The 23,896-nt window shown below is 46.2% G+C and overlaps 1 protein-coding gene across 1 annotated transcript in view; it reads right to left on the bottom strand.

The window, feature by feature from the left end:
* flna (filamin A, alpha (actin binding protein 280)) overlaps positions 1-23,896 on the bottom strand; it is a 216,810-nt gene that overhangs the window by 20,327 nt on the left and 172,587 nt on the right. Inside the window, exons 35-40 of the mRNA XM_064921966.1 lie at positions 20,695-20,823; positions 20,336-20,509; positions 14,090-14,251; positions 13,694-13,897; positions 8,046-8,198; positions 7,814-7,936 (exon numbers count right to left, since the gene is read on the bottom strand). Of these exons, the coding sequence (XP_064778038.1) occupies positions 7,814-7,936; positions 8,046-8,198; positions 13,694-13,897; positions 14,090-14,251; positions 20,336-20,509; positions 20,695-20,823 (945 nt within the window). The remainder of the gene's footprint in view (positions 1-7,813; positions 7,937-8,045; positions 8,199-13,693; positions 13,898-14,089; positions 14,252-20,335; positions 20,510-20,694; positions 20,824-23,896) is intronic.

The raw sequence follows: 23,896 nt of genomic DNA on the forward strand, positions 1-23,896 counted from the left end.
CCATTCCTGGTTCCTGGTCACACCTCCATCCCTAGTACCTGGTCACACCTCCATCCCTTGTCACACCTCCATCCCTAGTACCTGGTCACACCTCCATCCCTAGAACCTGGTCACACCTCCATCCCTAGAACCTAGTCACACCTCCATCCCAAGTACCTAGTCACACCTCCATCCCAAGTACCTGTTCACACCTACATCCCTAGTACCTGGTCACACCTCCTTCCCTAGTACCTGGTCACACCTCCATCCCTAGCACCTGGTTACACCTCCATCACTAGTACCCGGTCACACCTCCATCCCTTATCACACCTCCATCCCTAGTACCTGGTCACACCTCCATCCTAGTACCTGGTCACACCTCCATCCCTAGTACCTGGTCACACCTCCATCCCTATTACCTGGTCACACCTCCATTCCTGGTTCCTGGTCACACCTCCATCCCTAGTACCTGGTCACACCTCCATCCCTAGTCACACCTCCATCCCTAGTCACACCTCCATCCCTAGTCACACCTCCATCCCGAGTCACACCTCCATCTCGTGTCACACCTCCATCCCTAGTACCTGGTCACACCTCCATCCTAGTACCTGGTCACACCTCCATCCCTATTACCTGGTCACACCTCCATTCCTGGTTCCTGGTCACACCTCCATTCCTAGTACCTGGTCACACCTCCATCCCTAGTACCGGGTTTCACACCTCCATCCCTAGTACCTAGTCAAACCTCCATCCCTAGTACCTGGTCACACCTCCATCTCTAGTAGCTGGTCACACCTCCATCTCTAGTAGCTGGTCACACCTCCATCCCTAGTGCCTAGTCACACCTCCATCCCTAGTACCTGGTCACACCTCCATCCCTAGTACCTGGTCACACCTCCATCCCTCGTACCTGGTCACACCTCCATCCCTGGTACCTGGACACACCTCCATCCCATCACTTGGCCTTAAATTGTTCCAATTTGTTTTCAATCGGTCGCCCATACTATTTCAATATTGAAATAATAAAATCACACAATTCTTGTGTGTTAATGATGGTGGAATATTTAAGTTTTTAGTCGAAAATTTTGAGAAGAGAATCTTCCAGCCGATTGGGTATCTCATTACAACCCCATATGTCATGTCTGACGATTGAATCATTACACCCCTCTAAAATTAACCGCCGCCATTGTTGTAACCCTTATTACCAGTCTGTTCAACCTCTCTTTAAAGATTGGAACGCATCCCCCTCTTCAAAGGGGGTAACACTCTAGACCCAAACTTTTATAGACCGATATCCATCCTGCCCTGCCTCTCTAAAGTCTTTGAAAGCCAAGTTAATAAACAGATTACAGACCATTTCAAATCAAACAGTACCTTCTCCGCTGTGCAATCCGGTTTCCGAGCTGGTCACGGGTGCACCTCAGCCACGCTAAAGGTCCTAAACAATATCATTACCACCATCGGTAAAAGACAGTACTGTGCAGCCGTCTTCATCAACCTGGCCAAGGCTTTCAACTCTGTCAATTACCGTATTCTTATCGTCAGACTCAAGAGCCTTGGTTTCTCAAATGACTGGTTCACCAACTACTTCTCAGACAGAGTTCAGTGTGTTAAATCGGAGTTACCTGTTCTCCAGACCTCTGGCAGTTTCTATGGGGGTGCCACAGGGTTCAATTCTCTGTATACATCAACGATGTCGCTCTTGCTGCTGGTGATTCTTTGATCCACCACTACCAGACAACACCATTTTGCATACATATGGCCCTTCTTTGGACACAACTAACCTCCAAATGAGCTTCAATGCCATACAAGACTCCTTCTGTGGCCACTAACTGCTCTTAAATGCTAGCAAAACCAAATGCATGCTTTTCAACCGTTCGCTGCCTGCACCGGCACGCCCGACTAGCATCACTACTCTCGATGGATCTGACCTAGAACACGTGGACAACTACAAAGACCTAGGTGTCTGGCTAGACTGTAAACTCTCCTTCCAGACTCATATCAAACATCTCCAATCCAAAATCAAATCTAGAATCAGCTTTCTATTTCGCAACAAAGCCTCCTCCAGTCACGCCGTCAAACGTACCCTTGTAAAACGGACTATCCTACCGATCCTCGACTTCGGCAATGTCACCTCCAAAATAGCTTCCAATACTCTACTCAGCAAATTGGATGCAGTCTATCACAGTGCCATCCGTTTTGTTACCAAAGCGCCTTATACCACCCACCACTGTGACCTGTATGCTCTAGTATGCTCTGCGACCTGTATGCTCTGGCCCTCACTACAAATTCGTTTGCAGACCCACTGGCTCCAGGTCATCTATAAGTCTATGCTAGGTAAAGCTCCGCCTTATCTCAGCTCACTGGTCATGATAACAACACCCACCCGTAGCACGCGCTCCAGCAGGTATATCTCACTGGTCATCATCAAAGCCAACACCTCCTTTGGCTGCCTTTCCATCCAGTTCTCTGCTGCCAGTGACTGGAACAAGTTGCAAAAATCACTGAAGCTGGAGACTTACATTTCCCTCACTAACTTTAAACATCAGCTATCTGAGCAGCTAACCGATCACTGCAGCTGTACATAGCCCATCTGTAAATAGCCCACCCAATCTACCTAGCCCACCCAATCTACCTACCTTACTTTGCTACTATGGCCTATTTATTGCCTCACCTCCTCATGCCATTTGCACACACTGTATATAGACTTTCTATTTTTCTATTGTGTTATTGACTGTATGTTTGTTTATTCCATGTGTATCTATGTGGTGTTGTTTCTGTCGCACTGCATTGCTTTAAATTGGCAATGTCGCAGTTGTAAATGAGAACTTGTTCTCAACTAGCTTACCTGGTTAAATAAAGGTGAAATACAATTTTCAAAAAAATATATGTCATGTCTTGAAATATGAATTGTCCAGCCCATTGGGTATCTCATTACATGTCATGTCTTAAAATATGCAGACAGGCAGGTTAAAAGTATGTTTACAAAGTTGACAACAGTTTAGCTCGGCCCACAACTTCCAGACATTATAGCATTCCCAGTAAGCATGGATTATTGACTAATTGTTAGTTTTACACTAAAGACATGACTCTGCCTTAGTGCTGTAGATTTTGTGAATTTCTTCTCGTGTAATAAATGATATACATTAGTTTATACTGAATTAAACGTATATCTTTGTTAACTGTATTTTTGTTAGTTATGCTCCAACTTTCCCTCCATCTTGTGCCAATAATCAGTTCTTTTTCAATCTTGGTTCCAATAGTTCATATTTTTTTCAAAGAGACCGTCAGTGTGATATGCTCGCTGCAAGGTTTTGTATATCTTCCTTATCATTATGAACATCCTTTTCTGACTCAAATAAGATTCCCTCAAGGTTGCTATGATGTCCAAAAGACTTCAAATAGACATTTCCTCAAGGTTGCTATGATGTCCAAAAGACTTCAAATAGATATGTAACTTTTAAGTTTCATGTATTTGGTCAGTCTGAAATTACTTTTTAATTCTGCCATGGAAATAATTGTATTTCCTATTATCAAGTAATTTACGGTTTCTATGCCTTTAGTTTTCCATGTGGACCAATTTATCGTTGAATTCTGAAAAGTTATCCAGGGATTGTTCCATTGGGTTGTGTTTTAAGCCTTGAGACAATTGAGGTATGGATTGTGTATGTGTGCCATTCAGATAGTGAATGGGCAAGACAAAATATTTAAGTGCCTTTGAATGAGGTATGGTAGAAGGTGCCAGGCGCACTAGTTTGTGTAAAGAACTGCAACACTGCTGGGTTTTTCCACACTCAACAGTTTCCCGTGTGTATTAAGAATGGCCCACCACCCAAAGGACATCCAGTCAACCTGACACAACTGTGGAAAACATTGGAGACAACATCCCTGTGGAAAGCTTTCGACACCTTGTCGAGTCCATGCCTCGATGAATTGAGGCTGTTCTGAGGGCAAGTGGAACATTTCTGGGATGTTTTATTTCAGTTCGTGAAACATGGGACCAACACTTCACGATTTACATTTTTATTTTTGTTCAGTGTATATTTGTTTGTTAACACTTGTAAATCATTCTAAGTATTTAATATTTGTTGTGGTCCATTTAAAGTATTGCTGTACATCATGAGTTATTATTTTTTTTCAATTGCCATTACTTCGGTTTTCCACATATATTATATAACCTAAGACATTTTATTATTCTGGAAATGTTTTCAATACTGGTCAGATATATTAGGAGATCATCTGTTTACCAATACTGATACCTGTTACGTTTGGGTCCTGTCTAATTCTTTCTGCAAGCGATTCAATGCCAGTGCAATCAGGAGGGGGGAGAGGGGACATCCCCGTCTTGTTCCCCATTCTAAAGCAATTTCATTAGATATTGCATTATCTGTGTATATTTTTGCTATAGGACATGTATATAATATTTTTAATAACATTTCTAATTGCGGCTAGAAAGTTGAAAGCTTCCAAGGTTTTGAATAGAAAAGGCCATTCAAGACTTTTCAGCATCAACAACTATTATTGATGAATCTATATCTTCTTTTTTTGTTTATTGTATTTAAGTAAAATATGTTATTGTATGTGTTAGTGTCTATTTTTTAATAAACCCTGTTTGATTGATATGTATCATGTCTGGTCAGACTTTTGACTGTATATTGTTTATAAGCGTTGATATTATTTATTGTCACAATTTATTAAATGTATGGGACTATAATCAGCAGGGGACTCCAGATTCTCCTGGTGTTAACCTCTTTGAACTCTAGGGGCAGTATTTCATTTTTGGATAAAAAAACGTTCCCGTTTAAACAAGATATTTTGTCACAAAAAGATGCTCGACTATGCATATAATTGACAGCTTTGGAAAGAAAACACTGACGTTTCCAAAACTGCAAAGATATTATCTGTGAGTGCCACAGTACTGATGCTACAGGCGAAACCAAGATGAAACTTCAAACAGGAAATTAGCAAAATCTTTGAAGCGCTGTTTTCCAATGTCTCCTTATATGGCTGTGAATGCGCAGGCGAAACCAAGATGAAACTTCAAACAGGAAATTAGCAAAATCTTTGAAGCACTGTTTTCCAATGTCTCCTTATATGGCTGTGAATGCGCAAGGAGAGAGCCCACAATTTCTGCCGTTTCCCCAAGGTGTCTGCAGCATTGTGACGTATTTGTAGGCATATCATTGGAAGATTGACCATAAGAGACCACATTTACCAGGTGTCCACCAGGTGTCCACCCGAAATTGGTACGTAAACCCCAGCTGCAAGTATTTTTCCATTTAATTCAGAGAAGAAAGCAGACTTCCACGAACGATATATCAATGAAGAGATATGTGAAAAACACCTTGTGGATTGATTCTAAACAACGTTTGTCATGTTTCAGTCGATATTATGGAGTTAATTTGGAAAAAAGTTTGGCGTTTTGGTGACTGAATTTTCGTGGTTTTTTGGTAGCCAAAAGTGATGTACAAAACGGAGCATTTTTCTCCTACACAACATTTGCTATCTAACTGAGAGTCTCCTCATTGAAAACATCCGAAGTTCTTCAAAGGTAAATGATTTTATTTGAATGCTTTTCTGGTTTTTGTGAAAATGTTGCCCGCTAAATGCTACGCTAAATGCTATGCTAGCTATCAATACTCTTACACAAAAGCTTGTTTTGCTATGGTTGAAAAGCATATTTTGAAAATCTGAGATGACAGTGTTGTTAAGAAAAGGCTAAGCTTGAGAGCAAATATATTTATTACATTTCATTTGCGATTTTCATGAATAGTTAACGTTGCATTATGCTAATGAGCTTGAGGCTATAAATAGGATCCCGGATCCGGGATTGCTCGACGCAAGAAGTTAATATACAGTAACTGAAATAACTGTTTGATAGATGGAAATAGGAAGTACTGAATTGAATGAAATGTGTGTTTGTCATTTGTGTAAATAGGGGGGTGTAACGAGTGCACTGAGAGTACGGAAGCAAGTTCAGGGAGTGAGTGTTTCAATAAATACATTTAAAAATAAACACAACACAAACAACGCACCAACTTGAAAACAGGTCAATAACACCTGAGGAAAGAGCCAAGGGGAGTGACAGAAAGAGGGAAGATAATCAAGGAGGTAATGGAGTCCAGGTGGGTGACAGATATAGAGAAGATAATCAAGGAGGTAATGGAGTCCAGGTGAGTGTCATGGAGCGCAAGTGCGCGAGACGATGGTGACCTAGAGGCCGGAGACGGAGTATACCTGACAGGGGGCTACTTTGTCCCAAAATATTGACTAGAATTCTATGGGAAAGCCATTCCTGGTGCTTTTCTCCGTGCTAAAGTTAACAGTATCTAATATTTCTTCTCTATTTTTAATAACAACTGCTGGGTCTAAGAAGGCTATAGGATCCGTTCAACTGTTGTTTATTTCTGATATAATTTTCATAGAAGCTTTTAACATTGTCATTAATCTCACTGTTGTTTAATTCTGATTTCCATACATTTTCATAGAAGCTGTTAACATTGTCATTAATCTCACTGTTGTTTAATTCTGATTTCTATACATAGAAGCTGTTAACATCATCATTAATCTCACTGTTGTTTCTAATTGCTGATTTTGTATCTTTGTCTTTTAACATTATAACTGGTTTAGCATGAATTAGTTTTGTGAGAGCTGTGAGATGTCTACCGGGTTTATTTGGCATGAACTAGTATGCTTTATTTGAGTTGAACCTGTTTTGTTGTCTCTCTTCAAAAGTCAAAGATTGTATTCCTGCTTAAATTCAGACCTGTTCTTCTTTACCTTGTAAATATTCTTTGTGGTATTTTTCTAAGATAGTGATTTTTTTTTTTTTAATTGTAATTTCTAAAAGAGATTTAACTATTGCTGAGTATGAGATTATTGTTCTCCTAATGTATACCTTAAAGGCATCCCCAATTATATTGGGGGTCGGCTTTTCTCTGTCCTCTACGTCTACATTTGTAATGGTAAAAGGTTGTCATTTTTTTCATTTCTGTATTTAATATATTTCAGGTCCAGAAGATGTACTCTGTTCATTCTCCACATTCTGTAGTAAAATGTATTTTTTGTAGGTGTAATTAAGCAGAGCTCTGTCATCCCATCATTAAGCAGAGCTCTGCCATCCCATCATTAAGCAGAACTCTGCCATCCCATCATTAAGCAGAGCTCTGCCATCCCATCATTAAGCAGAGCTCTGTCATCCCATCATTAAGCAGAGCTCTGTCATCCCATCATTAAGCAGAGCTCTGTCATCCCATCATTAAGCAGAGCTCTGCCATCCCATCATTAAGCAGAGCTCTGTCATCCCATCATTAAGCAGAGCTCTGCCATCCCATCATTAAGCAAAGCTCTGTCATCCCATCATTAAGCAGAGCTCTGTCATCCCATCATTAAGCAGAGCTCTGCCATCCCATCATTAAGCAGAGCTCTGCCATCCCATCATTAAGCAGAGCTCTGTCATCCCATCATTAAGCAAAGCTCTGTCATCCCATCATTAAGCAGAGCTCTGCCATCCCATCATTAAGCAGAGCTCTGTCATCCCATCATTAAGCAGAGCTCTGTCATCCCATCATCGGGGCAGCAGCGTAGCCTAGTGGTTTGAGCGTTGGACTAGTAACTGAAAGGTTGCAATCGAATCCCCGAGCTGACAAGGTACAAATCTGTTGTTCTGCCCCTGAACAAGGCAGTTAACTCACTGTTCCTAGGCCATCATTGAAAATAAGAATTTGTTCTTAACTGACTTGCCTAGTTAAATAAAAAATAAAATGAAGCACGATACCGGAAAATGATACCTACATCACTATTTTTGCTATCCAGTAAATTGGAATCCCCATACCTGGGATCTTGAGGCTGAGGTCACACTGGCTGCCCACATTAGCAACAGATGCTGCCCTCTTCTTCCTGGTGATGCTCTCCTTCATCCTCCCTTCTCCTGTCACCTTCACCGTGAACGCACTCCCTACACAAACACATATACACACACTTATTTAAATTGTTCAGATACACAATTTATAATATTATTCAAGAGAATCAACGACTTTATTATGTACTATATTATTATATATTACCTGGTACGTGCTGGTCAGTGAACTTGATGCTGATGATGTAGTTTCCTGGTTCCGTAGGGCAGTAGGTGACCTTACAGGTGCCATCCTCCTGGTCCTCAGTGTTAATGTCCACCTTACTGGGGCCCTCGATGGACAGACTCAGACACCCATAGCCTACACACAGACACAATGTTAATGTCCACCTTACTGGGGCCCTCGATGGACAGACTCAGACACTTGAAACCAAACACTGTTTTGGGTAAGTATGACTCCTTCCACTACATTCTGATCGAAGACCATCAAAGGTAAGGGAATATTTATGTTGTAATTTTGTGTTTCTGTCGACTCCAACATAGCGGAGACATATTGCTTACGTCTGAGCGCCGTCTCAGATTATTGAATAGTTAACGATTTCTGTAACGTTAAATAGAAATGTGACAAAGCGATTGCATTAAGAAGTAGTGTATCTTTCTAACTATATGTAGAACATGTATATTTAGTAAAAGTTTATGATGTGTATTGCTGGTATCTGGCGTTATCATCTATAATTTCTCCGGACATTTTTTTGCATTTTCTGAACATGGCGTCAATGTAAACAGAGATTTATGGATATAAATTGCATATTCTTGAAAAAAAACATAAACGATCTAGATCTAGCTGGTCAGTCAGCTGGTCTAGCTGGTCATGTCCTATTACTGTCATCTGATGAAGATTTTCAAAAGGTTAGTGAATTTTTTTCTTTTAATCCTGCGTTTGTGATTGCATCTTTTGTTCGACAAAATGGCTACATATCGTCTGTGTCTTTGTGGTGGTTTGACATACATATGTGCTATGTTTTCGCTGTAAAACATTTTAGAAATCTGACTCGCTGGGTAGATGAACAAGGTGTATATCTTTCATTTGAGCTATTGGACTTGTTAATGTGTGGAGGTTAAATATTTCTAAGAATATTTTTGCATTCTGTGCGCCACTTTTTGAGTTGAGGGGGTGGGGGGGGCGGGTGTCCTTGGGGAACGTGTAGCGTGAACAAGTTAAAAATGATAAAGTACAGAGATAGCCATTATTCCAATCGCTTCTACTGAGAAACCAATTGTCCCTGTTATGAACTTGAGTGAAGACCCAAAAGCGGTTTTAACAGAAAACAGAGTTCTTTAATGAAAAACAGGAATGGCATAAATCCTCTTCCAACGTTGTCAGCGGAACAAAAAGAACGTTAGTATAGTGCAGGATGCACCTGCCAGGCAGACTTCGACAGGACAGGACAAGGTGGAAGCAAACGAGACGACAGCTTGCTTCTGGCATCAAAAAACACAAACAAGAATCAGACACTGAAAGTAGCAGGAACAGAGAAAGAAATAGAGACCTAATCAGAGGGGGAAGAGAGAACAGGTGTGAAAGAGTGAATGAGCTAGTTAGAGGAGATGTAGAACAGCTGAAGAATGAGAGACAGAGAAGGTAACCTAAAAAGACCAGCAGAGAGAGAGAGTGAAGAGAAAGGACAGGAACAGACATAACAAGACATGACAGTCCCGGTTGATATATTATCGCATAGATATTTGAAAAACACCTTGAGGATTGATTCTAAACAAATTTTGCCATGTTTCTGTCGATATTATGGAGCTAATTTGGAATATTTTTCGGTGTGGTCGTGACCGCAATATCTCGTCGATTTCTCAGCCAAACGTGAAGAACAAATGGAGCTATTTCGCCTACAAAAATAATCTTTTGGGAAAAAATGAACTTTGGCTATCTACCTGGGAGTCTCGTGAGTGAAAACAAAGGTAAACGATTTAATTTGATTGCTTTTCTGATTTTCGTGACAAGGTTGCCTGCTGCTAGCAAGGCATAATGCTATGCTAGGCTATCGATAAACTTACACAAATGCTTGTCTAGCTTTGGCTGTATAAGCATATTTTGAAAATCTGAGATGACAGGGTGATTAACAAAAGGCTAAACTGTGTTCCAATATATTTCTGGGCGCGAACCCAGAGTCTCTGGTGACACAGCTGGTGCTGCAGTAAAACGCAACGGACATAAATATTACTAGAAAATATTCCTATTCATGAAAATCACAAGATTTTCATGAATAGGAATATTTTCTCGGAAGATTGATGTCCGTTGCGTTATACTAATTAGTGTCAGATGATGACCACGGTCCCATTAACGGATCACTACAGGTTAAGAAATGTAGCTATCCCCCCGGGTGGCGCAGTGGTTAAGGGCGCTTTACTGCAGCACCAGCTGTGTCACCAGAGACTCTGGGTTCGCACCCAGGCTCTGTCGTAACCGGCCGCGACCGGGATGTCCGTTGGGCGACGCACAATTGGCCTAGCGTCGTCCGTGTTAGGGAGGGTTTGGCCGGTAGGGAAATCCTTGTCTCATCGCGCACCAGCGACTCCTGTGGCGGGCCGGGCACAGTGTGCGCTAACCAAGGTTGCCAGGTGCATGGTGTTTCCTCCGACACATTGGTGCGGCTGGCTTCCGGGTTGAATGGCGCTGTGTTGGGTTGTGTATCGGAGGACGCATGACTTTCAACCTTCGTCGCTCCCGAGCCCGTACGGGAGTTGTAGCGATGAGACAAGATAGTAGCTACTAAAAAATTGGATACCATGAAATTGGGTAGAAAAAAAACGGGTAAAATTCAACAAAAAAAGAAAAAAGAAATGTAGCTTGATAGCTACAAAACAATGAATCCCAACGCATGACTAACGTTAGTTAGCGAGCCAGCCAGCTAACATTAGCTTGTTAGCTCACAGAACACTAACTTGAAATTAAAATACTTTGTCAAAATTAGAGTGGAGTATTTTGTTAAGACTTGTAGCTAGCTAGCTAAACAATGGACCATAATCCCAACTCAGTTGGTTACTACCCTATATGAACCAACCAGGTTCTACGGCTTTAACTAGTCAAGCGAATGTATCTGAGATACGAAGAGTAAGATCATACCCAACGTTAGCTAGCAACCCAGCCAGCTATCGTTAGCTAGCTAACAGTACACTTGAAATTAAACCACATTCTGTCAAAATTAGAACTGTGTAATATCTGAAAATGCAGCTAGCTAGACTATCTTACATCATGGTTTGACACGTCTCCTGTCTCATACCATGCATGGTTGCCCTTAGTTTTACGATGTAATCCAGACTGGTGTTTTCTCCATCTCCTTAGCTATCATACTTGAATTCCACTTATTTCAAAACTCACTCCTCCAGAAAGTGGAGAGCATAGACATAACATTAACTAGCGAGCCAGCCAGCTAACCTTAGCTAGCTAACAGTAGACTTTATCTTGACGTTAGGTTTATGCAGTTTTAATACACAATACATAAAAAAGCCGCGTTTGACATGATTACCTAAACATATTGACCAGCTCCAATAGACAGATGCATGCCATATGGCAGACCAATCCAAACTCATCTCTCGGCATGTCCAGCCCATACATTATCTCAGCAACTCATGGCTAACGGAAAGGTTGCTCACTTTTTCTATGGCTAAACCAACTAGGCTTGTAATTTAACAATTTTATTTGTATTTACAGATGGCATATAAGTTTGATATTAAGGCACAAGAAAGTTCACATGTCCAAGAAGGCATTTCTGCCAAAAAACGCATTTTGATAAAAACATTTTTTTTTACGTTCAAACAGCCTGTGAAGTTGTAACTTGGGACATACGCCTCCTGAATCGGGTCACATATGTCCGACATGATAGTGTTGCTTTGTTGATATTGTGTCCTTTCTGTCATTCTGTGAACCCCGATCATTGCTGCTCGCAGCTATATTTACTCATTACTGTTGGGGTCAAGTTCTCTTGTATAAAGTGTATCAAGAGAAGGACACCCAGACAATTTAAAATCAACACGTAAAATTGAAACATTTTTCAATCAAAAAAATCTAAAGTTAATGTTTCTCTTTGTTGTGACGTTAGTTAAATCCCCAACTAAGAAGTGGCGTTCTGACAGATGCACCGGAAAATCTTTGTATTCCATTGAGCCCATTTCTGCAATTACTGGAGTGTGTTTGAGACGTCACTACAAACGTTTTCGCGGGAAAAAATGAATGGCACAACCAAAAGTGGGATAGAGACGCAAGAGTAAAATGAAAGCAATCAACCCAGTGAGATTTAAGTGCCAAGTGTATATTGCACCTCTCAAACACATTAATTAGATGGCTGATAAGGACAGATCAGCAGATGGTAAACTCACCAAACACCATCACTGACCTGCTTCGTGTGTGTCGATGAACTCACCAAACACCATCACTGACCTGCTTTGTGTGTGTCGATGAACTCACCAAACACCATCACTGACCTGCTTTGTGTGTGTCGATGAACTCACCAAACACCATCACTGACCTGCTTTGTGTGTGTCGATGAACTCACCAAACACCATCACTGACCTGCTTCGTGTGTGTCGATGAACTCACCAAACACCATCACTGACCTGCTTTGTGTGTGTCGATGAACTCACCAAACACCATCACTGACCTGCTTTGTGTGTGTCGATGAACTCACCAAACACCATCACTGACCTGCTTCGTGTGTGTCGATGAACTCACCAAACACCATCACTGACCTGCTTCGTGTGTGTCGATGAACTCACCAAACACCATCACTGACCTGCTTTGTGTGTGTCGATGAACTCACCAAACACCATCACTGACCTGCTTTGTGTGTGTCGATGAACTCACCAAACACCATCACTGACCTGCTTTGTGTGTGTCGATGAACTCACCAAACACCATCACTGACCTGCTTTGTGTGTGTCGATGAACTCACCAAACACCATCACTGACCTGCTTTGTGTGTGTCGATGAACTCACCAAACACACACCATCACTGACCTGCTTCGTGTGTGTCGATGAACTCACCAAACACCATCACTGACCTGCTTCGTGTGTGTTGATGAACTCACCAAACACCATCACTGACCTGCTTCGTGTGTGTCGATGATGAACTCACCAAACACCATCACTGACCTGCTTCGTGTGTGTCGATGAACTCACCAAACACCATCACTGACCTGCTTTGTGTGTGTCGATGAACTCACCAAACACACACCATCACTGACCTGCTTCGTGTGTGTCGATGAACTCACCAAACACACACCATCACTGACCTGCTTCGTGTGTGTCGATGAACTCACCAAACACACACCATCACTGACCTGCTTCGTGTGTGTCGGTGAACTCACCAAACACAATCACTGACCTGCTTTGTGTGTGTCGATGAACTCACCAAACACACACCATCACTGACCTGCTTCGTGTGTGTCGATGAACTCACCAAACACACTACATCACTGACCTGCTTCGTGTGTGTCGATGAACTCACCAAACACACTACATCACTGACCTGCTTCGTGTGTGTCGATGAACTCACCAAACACCATCACTGACCTGCTTTGTGTGTGTCGATGAACTCACCAAACACACACCATCACTGACCTGCTTCGTGTGTGTCGATGAACTCACCAAACACTACATCACTGACCTGCTTCGTGTGTGTCGATGAACTCACCAAACACCATCACTGACCTGCTTTGTGTGTGTCGATGAACTCACCAAACACACACCATCACTGACCTGCTTCGTGTGTGTCGATGAACTCACCAAACACACACCATCACTGACCTGCTTCGTGTGTGTCGATGAACTCACCAAACACCATCACTGACCTGCTTCGCGTGTGTCGATGATGAACTCAGCAGGTTCGAAGGTTTTGGCCTCGCTGAGGCCCTGGCCAGTCACACGCACCCGGCTGGCGTCGCCGATCCCTGATTGGCTGATCATCACAGTGATTGGGCTGCTGGGAATATGGTGTCTGTTTTTCTTGATGTTCACCAGGTGCTGTCCAATCTCCGTGGGAACAAATGAGATGCCTGGAGCAGGAGAGTTAGTCAGTGGAGCATCTGAGAATGAGGACCACAATCTGTCGGTAGACTTTATTGTATTTTTATAGTTGGCCTCTTATGGCTGAGGCATTTTCAATCAGACAAATGACAGTTGATAGGCTGTTTCTGTTTAACAGAGGAACACACACCATGTGCCCCAACACATGCACACACACTGACCGACGTGTCCATTGTGGAGCATCTTGAGATGGCAGGGTTCCTCCTGGCCTGAGGGCGCGGTCAGAGAAGCAGTCAGCTGACTCAGGTCCAGCTCTCCAATGTCCAATGGGATGTCAGCAGCAGAGCCCACCTTCAGATGGGACATCCTCATAGAGTCATCACCTAGGAGACAGAGATAATATTATCATTATGGGATGTCAGCAGCAGAGCCCACCTTCAGATGGGACATCCTCATAGAGTCATCACCTAGGAGACAGAGATAATATTATCATTATGGGATGTCAGCAGCAGAGCCCACCTTCAGATGGGACATCCTCATAGAGTCATCTCCTAGGAGACAGAGAGAATATTATCATTATGGGATGTCAGCAGCAGAGCCCACCTTCAGATGGGACATCCTCATAGAGTCATCTCCTAGGAGACAGAGAGCATATTATCATTATGGGATGTCAGCAGCAGAGCCCACCTTCAGATGGGACATCCTCATAGAGTCATCTCCTAGGAGACAGAGAGAATATTGTCATTATGGGATGTCAGCAGCAGAGCCCACCTTCAGATGGGACATCCTCATAGAGTCATCTCCTAGGAGACAGAGAGAATATTGTCATTATGGGATGTCAGCAGCAGAGCCCACCTTCAGATGGGACATCCTCATAGAGTCATCACCTTGGAGACAGAGAGACAGAGAGAATATTATCATTATGGGATGTCAGCAGCAGAGCCCACCTTCAGATGGGACATCCTCATAGAGTCATCTCCTAGGAGACAGAGATAATATTATCATTATGGGATGTCAGCAGCAGAGCCCACCTTCAGATGGGACATCCTCATAGAGTCATCACCTAGGAGACAGAGAGAATATTATCATTATGGGATGTCAGCAGCAGAGCCGTCACTGAGAGACAGACAGGGCAGGGGGGTCAATTGAAATGTTTTTTAGAGTCCACACAAGGCTATTTTGTACACCCATGATATCCACACTTTATCATGTCCCCATTTCTCACATACACCTTAAAGGATGTGTTACCTGTGATGTGGGCTGAGAAGGGGCTGCCTGGGATGTGTGTGTTACCTGTGATGTGGGCTGAGAAGGGGCTGTCTGGGATGTGTGTGTTACCTGTGATGCAGGCAGAGAAGGGGCTGCCTGGGATGTGTGTGTTACCTGTGATGTGGGCTGAGAAGGGGCTGCCTGGGATGTGTGTGTTACCTGTGATGTGGGCTGAGAAGGGGCTGTCTGGGATGTGTGTGTTACCTGTGATGTGGGCTGAGAAGGGGCTGCCTGGGATGTGTGTGTTACCTGTGATGCAGGCAGAGAAGGGGCTGCCTGGGATGTGTGTGTTACCTGTGATGTGGGCTGAGAAGGGGCTGCCTGGGATGTGTGTGTTACCTGTGATGTGGGCTGAGAAGGGGCTGCCTGGGATGTGTGTGTTACCTGTGATGCAGGCAGAGAAGGGGCTGCCTGGGATGTGTGTGTTACCTGTGATGTGGGCTGAGAAGGGGCTGCCTGGGATGTGTGTGTTACCTGTGATGCAGGCAGAGAAGGGGCTGCCTGGGATGTGTGTGTTACCTGTGATGCAGGCAGAGAAGGGGCTGCCTGGGATGTGTGTGTTACCTGTGATGCAGGCAGAGAAGGGGCTGCCTGGGATGTGTGTGTTACCTGTGATGTGGGCTGAGAAGGGGCTGCCTGGGATGTGTGTGTTACCTGTGATGCAGGCAGAGAAGGGGCTGCCTGGGATGTGTGTGTTACCTGTGATGCAGGCAGAGAAGGGGCTGCCTGGGATGTGTGTGTTACCTGTGATGCAGGCAGAGAAGGGGCTGCCTGGGATGTGTGTGTTACCTGTGATGCAGGCAGAGAAGGGGCTGCCTGGGATGTGTGTGTTACCTGTGATGCAGGCAGAGAAGGGGCTGCCTGGGATGTGTGTGTTACCTGTGATGCAGGCAGAGAAGGGGCTGCCTGGGATGTGTGTGTTACCTGTGATGTGGGCTGAGAAGGGGTTGCCTGGGATGTGTGTGTTACCTGTGATGTGGGCTGAGAAGGGGCTGCCTGGGATGTGTGTGTTACCTGTGATGCAGGCAGAGAAGGGGCTGCCTGGGATTAGTGTGTTACCTGTGATGCAGGCAGAGAAGGGGCTGCCTGGGATGTGTGTGTTACCTGTGATGTGGGCTGAGAAGGGGCTGCCTGGGATGTGTGTGTTACCTGTGATGCGGGCTGAGAAGGGGCTGCCTGGGATGTGTGTGTTACCTGTGATGCAGGCAGAGAAGGGGCTGCCTGGGATGTGTGTGTTACCTGTGATGCAGGCAGAGAAGGGGCTGCCTGGGATGTGTGTGTTACCTGTGATGTGGGCTGAGAAGGGGCTGCCTGGGATGTGTGTGTTACCTGTGATGTGGGCTGAGAAGGGGCTGCCTGGGATGTGTGTGTTACCTGTGATGTGGGCAGAGAAGGGGCTGCCTGGGATGTGTGTGTTACCTGTGATGCAGGCAGAGAAGGGGCTGCCTGGGATGTGTGTGTTACCTGTGATGCAGGCAGAGAAGGGGCTGCCTGGGATGTGTGTGTTACCTGTGATGTGGGCTGAGAAGGGGCTGCCTGGGATGTGTGTGTTACCTGTGATGTGGGCTGAGAAGGGGCTGCCTGGGATGTGTGTGTTACCTGTGATGTGGGCAGAGAAGGGGCTGCCTGGGATTAGTGTGTTACCTGTGATGTGGGCTGAGAAGGGGCTGCCTGGGATGTGTGTGTTACCTGTGATGCAGGCAGAGAAGGGGCTGCCTGGGATGTGTGTGTTACCTGTGATGCAGGCAGAGAAGGGGCTGCCTGGGATGTGTGTGTTACCTGTGATGTGGGCAGAGAAGGGGCTGTCTGGGATGTGTGTGTTACCTGTGATGTGGGCTGAGAAGGGGCTGCCTGGGATGTGTGTGTTACCTGTGATGCAGGCAGAGAAGGGGCTGCCTGGGATGTGTGTGTTACCTGTGATGTGGGCTGAGAAGGGGCTGCCTGGGATGTGTGTGTTACCTGTGATGCAGGCAGAGAAGGGGCTGCCTGGGATGTGTGTGTTACCTGTGATGCAGGCAGAGAAGGGGCTGCCTGGGATGTGTGTGTTACCTGTGATGTGGGCTGAGAAGGGGCTGCCTGGGATGTGTGTGTTACCTGTGATGTGGGCTGAGAAGGGGCTGCCTGGGATGTGTGTGTTACCTGTGATGTGGGCAGAGAAGGGGCTGCCTGGGATTAGTGTGTTACCTGTGATGTGGGCTGAGAAGGGGCTGCCTGGGATGTGTGTGTTACCTGTGATGCAGGCAGAGAAGGGGCTGCCTGGGATGTGTGTGTTACCTGTGATGCAGACAGAGAAGGGGCTGCCTGGGATGTGTGTGTTACCTGTGATGTGGGCAGAGAAGGGGCTGCCTGGGATGTGTGTGTTACCTGTGATGCAGGCTGAGAAGGGGCTGCCTGGGATTAGTGTGTGTTACCTGTGATGCAGACAGAGAAGGGGCTGCCTGGGATGTGTGTGTTACCTGTGATGTGGGCAGAGAAGGGGCTGCCTGGGATGTGTGTGTTACCTGTGATGTGGGCTGAGAAGGGGCTGCCTGGGATGTGTGTGTTACCTGTGATGTGGGCTGAGAAGGGGCTGCCTGGGATGTGTGTGTTACCTGTGATGTGGGCTGAGAAGGGGCTGCCTGGGATGTGTGTGTTACCTGTGATGTGGGCTGAGAAGGGGCTGCCTGGGATGTGTGTGTTACCTGTGATGTGGGCTGAGAAGGGGCTGCCTGGGATGTGTGTGTTACCTGTGATGTGGGCTGAGAAGGGGCTGCCTGGGATGTGTGTGTTACCTGTGATGCAGGCAGAGAAGGGGCTGCCTGGGATGTGTGTGTTACCTGTGATGTGGGCTGAGAAGGGGCTGACTGGGATGTGTGTGTTACCTGTGATGTGGGCTGAGAAGGGGCTGTCTGGGATGTGTGTGTTACCTGTGATGTGGGCTGAGAAGGGGCTGCCTGGGATGTGTGTGTTACCTGTGATGCAGGCAGAGAAGGGGCTGCCTGGGATGTGTGTGTTACCTGTGATGCAGGCAGAGAAGGGGCTGCCTGGGATGTGTGTGTTACCTGTGATGTGGGCTGAGAAGGGGCTGCCTGGGATGTGTGTGTTACCTGTGATGTGGGCTGAGAAGGGGCTGCCTGGGATGTGTGTGTTACCTGTGATGTGGGCAGAGAAGGGGCTGCCTGGGATTAGTGTGTTACCTGTGATGTGGGCTGAGAAGGGGCTGCCTGGGATGTGTGTGTTACCTGTGATGCAGGCAGAGAAGGGGCTGCCTGGGATGTGTGTGTTACCTGTGATGTGGGCTGAGAAGGGGCTGCCTGGGATGTGTGTGTTACCTGTGATGTGGGCTGAGAAGGGGCTGCCTGGGATGTGTGTGTTACCTGTGATGTGGGCTGAGAAGGGGCTGCCTGGGATGTGTGTGTTACCTGTGATGCAGGCAGAGAAGGGGCTGTCTGGGATGTGTGTGTTACCTGTGATGCAGGCAGAGAAGGGGCTGCCTGGGATGTGTGTGTTACCTGTGATGTGGGCTGAGAAGGGGCTGCCTGGGATGTGTGTGTTACCTGTGATGCAGGCAGAGAAGGGGCTGCCTGGGATGTGTGTGTTACCTGTGATGCAGGCAGAGAAGGGGCTGCCTGGGATGTGTGTGTTACCTGTGATGTGGGCTGAGAAGGGGCTGCCTGGGATGTGTGTGTTACCTGTGATGCAGGCAGAGAAGGGGCTGCCTGGGATGTGTGTGTTACCTGTGATGCAGGCAGAGAAGGGGCTGCCTGGGATGTGTGTGTTACCTGTGATGTGGGCTGAGAAGGGGCTGCCTGGGATGTGTGTGTTACCTGTGATGTGGGCTGAGAAGGGGCTGCCTGGGATGTGTGTGTTACCTGTGATATGGGCTGAGAAGGGGCTGCCTGGGATTAGTGTGTTACCTGTGATGCAGGCAGAGAAGGGGCTGCCTGGGATGTGTGTGTTACCTGTGATGCAGGCAGAGAAGGGGCTGCCTGGGATGTGTGTGTTACCTGTGATGTGGGCTGAGAAGGGGCTGCCTGGGATGTGTGTGTTACCTGTGATGTGGGCTGAGAAGGGGCTGCCTGGGATGTGTGTGTTACCTGTGATATGGGCTGAGAAGGGGCTGCCTGGGATTAGTGTGTTACCTGTGATGCAGGCAGAGAAGGGGCTGCCTGGGATGTGTGTGTTACCTGTGATGTGGGCAGAGAAGGGGCTGCCTGGGATTAGTGTGTTACCTGTGATGTGGGCTGAGAAGGGGCTGCCTGGGATGTGTGTGTTACCTGTGATGCAGGCAGAGAAGGGGCTGCCTGGGATGTGTGTGTTACCTGTGATGTGGGCTGAGAAGGGGCTGCCTGGGATGTGTGTGTTACCTGTGATGTGGGCTGAGAAGGGGCTGCCTGGGATGTGTGTGTTACCTGTGATGTGGGCTGAGAAGGGGCTGCCTGGGATGTGTGTGTTACCTGTGATGCAGGCAGAGAAGGGGCTGTCTGGGATGTGTGTGTTACCTGTGATGTGGGCTGAGAAGGGGCTGTCTGGGATGTGTGTGTTACCTGTGATGCAGGCAGAGAAGGGGCTGCCTGGGATGTGTGTGTTACCTGTGATGTGGGCTGAGAAGGGGCTGCCTGGGATGTGTGTGTTACCTGTGATGTGGGCAGAGAAGGGGCTGCCTGGGATGTGTGTGTTACCTGTGATGTGGGCTGAGAAGGGGCTGTCTGGGATGTGTGTGTTACCTGTGATGTGTGCTGAGAAGGGGCTGTCTGGGATGTGTGTGTTACCTGTGATGTGGGCTGAGAAGGGGCTGTCTGGGATGTGTGTTACCTGTGATGTGTGCTGAGAAGGGGCTGTCTGGGATGTGTGTGTTACCTGTGATGTGGGCTGAGAAGGGGCTGCCTGGGATGTGTGTGTTACCTGTGATGTGGGCTGAGAAGGGCTGCCTGGGATGTGTGTGTTACCTGTGATGCAGGCAGAGAAGGGGCTGCCTGGGATGTGTGTGTTACCTGTGATGTGGGCTGAGAAGGGGCTGCCTGGGATGTGTGTGTTACCTGTGATGTGGGCTGAGAAGGGGCTGCCTGGGATGTGTGTGTTACCTGTGATGTGGGCTGAGAAGGGGCTGCCTGGGATGTGTGTGTTACCTGTGATGTGGGCTGAGAAGGGGCTGCCTGGGATGTGTGTGTTACCTGTGATGTGGGCTGAGAAGGGGCTGCCTGGGATGTGTGTGTTACCTGTGATGTGGGCTGAGAAGGGGCTGCCTGGGATGTGTTTGTCATTGTATTTGACCAGGATGCTGTACTGTCCAGGTAGGACAGGCAGGTAGGACACAGAGCATGTTCCATCCTGGTTATCCACACAGCTGATGTCGGCTTTAGATGGACCCTCCATGGCCAGCGACAGACCACCTACCCGCACAGGAGAGAGAAAAGTTATACAAGATATAAATTATACACATCAGCTCTGTTCGTGAACCAACACAGCTCATATTTATTGTGCTTATGATTGATTTATAATTTACTGCTACTAATTGTGTTACGTGTGTGTTGATTGGCTGGTTTTCCATGAGTGCATGTGCTTGTGTGTGTCCTACCCTCTCCTGCATCCTTGGTGTTGACTGTGAAGACAGCAAATTTGTTGACGGTCCCGTGGATCAGGCCCGGCCCGTACGCACTGATGTTCCCACTGTTCACATAGTCCACATAGAACTGGAGTGGACTACCTGTTACAGAGAGAGGAGAGAGGGGAGAGAGGGGAGAGAAGAGAGGGAGGAGAGAGGAGAGAGGGGAGAGAGTGGGGAGAGAGAGGGAGAGGGGAGAGAGGAGAGAGAGAGGAGAGAGGGATGAGAGGGAGGGGAGGAGAGAGGAGAGAGATGGGAGCAAGAGAGAGAGGAGAGAGAAAGAGAGGAGAGAGGAGAGAGAAAGAGAGGAGAGAGAAAGAGAGGAGGAGAGAGAGGAGGAGAGAGAGAGTGGAGGAGAGAGAGGAGGAGAGAGAGAGAATCAGCACATCCAGATCCAGACCAATACTGTTAGCTATCACAGGAGAGGTTGTTGGCCAAGTAATCAATCAGCTGATGTCTCAAAGTGCTGTACAGAAACCCAGCCTAAAACCCCAAACAGCAAGCAATGCAGGTGTAGAAGCTAAGAGTCCTAAATATTCTGAAATAACTTCCACTTTTCCAAAAATATAGACCCTAAAGTGGTATGATTGAGCGAGTGGTGTAATTGGTATTGTTGAGTATCGTAAGTATTCACCCACTTGGGTTTCTTCACATTTTATTATTTTACAAAGTGGGATGAAAACAGATTTAATTGTAATTTCTTGTCAAAGATCTACACAAAATACTATATAATGTCAAAGTAGAAGATGAATGAAAAATAAAACCCTAATACACCTTGATTTGATAAGTATTTACCCCTGACTCAACAACCAACAAGCCTCTAAATAAAGATATGTATGTGACTGGAGGAGGTGAAGCTCTGGGAGTGGTGCCAGGAAAATAACCTCTCACTCAAAGTCAACAAAACAAAGGAGATGATCGTGGACTTCAGGAAACAGCAAAGGGAGCACCCCGCCCCCCCCTATCCGCATTGACGGGACAGTAGTGGAGAAGGTGGAACGTTTTAAGTTCCTCTGCGTACACATCACGGACAAACTGAAATGATCCACCCACACAGACAGCTTGGTGAAGAAGGCGCAACAGTGCCTCTTCAACCTCAGGAGGCTGAAGAAATTTGGCTTGTCACCTAAAACCCTCACAAACGTCTACAGATGCACAATTGAGGGCATCCTGTCGGTCTGTATCACCGCCTGGTTCGGAAACTGCACTGCCCACACCCGCAAGGCTCTCCAGAGGGTGGTGCGGTCTGGCCAACGCATCACCGGGGCCAAACTACCAGCCCTCCAGGACACCTAAACCATCCAATGTCACAGGAAGGCCATAAAGATCATCAAGGACAACAACCACCCGAGCCACTGCCTGTTCACCCTGCTATCATCCAGAAGGCGAGGTCAGTACAGGTGCATCAAAGCGGGGACCGAGAGACTGAAAACAGCTTCAATCTCAAGGCCATCAGACTGTTAAACAGCCATCACTAACACAGAGGTGGCTGCCTACCTACAGACTTGAAATCATTGGCCACTTTAATAAATGGATCACTAGTCACTATATGTCACTATAATAATGTTCACGAATCTTGCATTACTCATCTCATATGTATATACTGTATTCTATACTATTTTACTGTAACTTAGCCTATGCATTACTCATCTCATATGTATATACTGTATTCTATACTATTCTACAGTATCTTAGCCTATGCTGCTCCAACATTTCTCATCCATATATTTATATATTCTTCATTAGATTCCTTTACTTAGATCTGTGTGTATTAGGTAGTTGTTGTGAAATTGTTAGATATTACTTGTTAGATATTACTACACTGTTGGAACTAGAAGCAAAAGCATTTCGCTACACTCGCATTAACACCTGATAACCATGTGTATGTGACCAATCACATTTGATTTGATTTTGAGAGTAAACTGGCTTACCCACAGTTATTGTGTGTGTTTATGTTAGTGTGTGTAGTGTGTGTTGATCGTACCAGGGGTGTGTGTAGTGTGTGTTGTTCGTACCAGGGGTGTGTGTAGTGTGTGTTGTTCGTACCAGGGATGTGTGTAGTGTGTGTTGTTCGTACCAGGGGTGTGTGTTGTTCGTACCAGGGGTGTGTATAGTTTGTGTTGTTCGTACCAGGGGTGTGTGTAGTGTGTGTTGTTCGTACCAGGGTGTGTATAGTGTGTGTTGTTCGTACCAGGGTGTGTATAGTGTGTGTTGTTCATACCAGGGTGTGTATAGTGTGTGTTGTTCGTACCAGGGTGTGTATAGTGTGTGTTGTTCGTACCAGGGATGTGTATAGTTTGTGTTGTTCGTACCAGGGGTGTGTATATTTTGTGTTGTTCGTACCAGGGATGTGTGTAGTGTGTGTTGTTCGTACCAGAGGCGTGTGTAGTGTGTGTTGTTCGTACCAGGGTGTGTGTAGTGTATGTTGTTCGTACCAGGGATGTGTGTAGTGTGTGTTGTTCGTACCAGGGGTGTGTGTAGTGTGTGTTGTTCGTACCAGGGGTGTGTGTTGTTCGTACCAGGGGTGTGTGTTGTTCGTACCAGGGGTGTGTATATTTTGTGTTGTTCGTACCAGGGGTGTGTATAGTTTGTGTTGTTCGTACCAGGGATGTGTATAGTTTGTGTTGTTCGTACCAGGGATGTGTGTAGTGTGTGTTGTTCGTACCAGGGGCGTGTGTAGTGTGTGTTGTTCGTACCAGGGTGTGTGTAGTGTATGTTGTTCGTACCAGGGATGTGTGTAGTGTGTGTTGTTCGTACCAGGGATGTGTGTAGTGTGTGTTGTTCGTACCAGGGGTGTGTGTAGTGTGTGTTGTTCGTACCAGGGGTGTGTGTTGTTCGTACCAGGGGTGTGTATATTTTGTGTTGTTCGTACCAGGGGTGTGTATAGTTTGTGTTGTTCATACCAGGGGTGTGTATAGTTTGTGTTGTTCGTACCAAGGATGTGTGTAGTTTGTGTTGTTCGTACCAGGGGTGTGTATAGTTTGTGTTGTTCGTACCAGGGTGTGTATAGTGTGTGTTGTTCGTACCAGGGATGTGTATAGTTTGTGTTGTTCGTACCAGGGGTGTGTATAGTTTGTGTTGTTCGTACCAGGGATGTGTGTAGTGTGTGTTGTTCGTACCAGGGGTGTGTGTGTAGTGTGTGTTGTTCGTACCAGAGGTGTGTGTAGTGTGTGTT

The sequence above is a fragment of the Oncorhynchus masou genome, chromosome 18 (assembly GCF_036934945.1).
Source record: "Oncorhynchus masou masou isolate Uvic2021 chromosome 18, UVic_Omas_1.1, whole genome shotgun sequence".
Classification (NCBI taxonomy): Eukaryota; Metazoa; Chordata; class Actinopteri; order Salmoniformes; family Salmonidae; genus Oncorhynchus; species Oncorhynchus masou.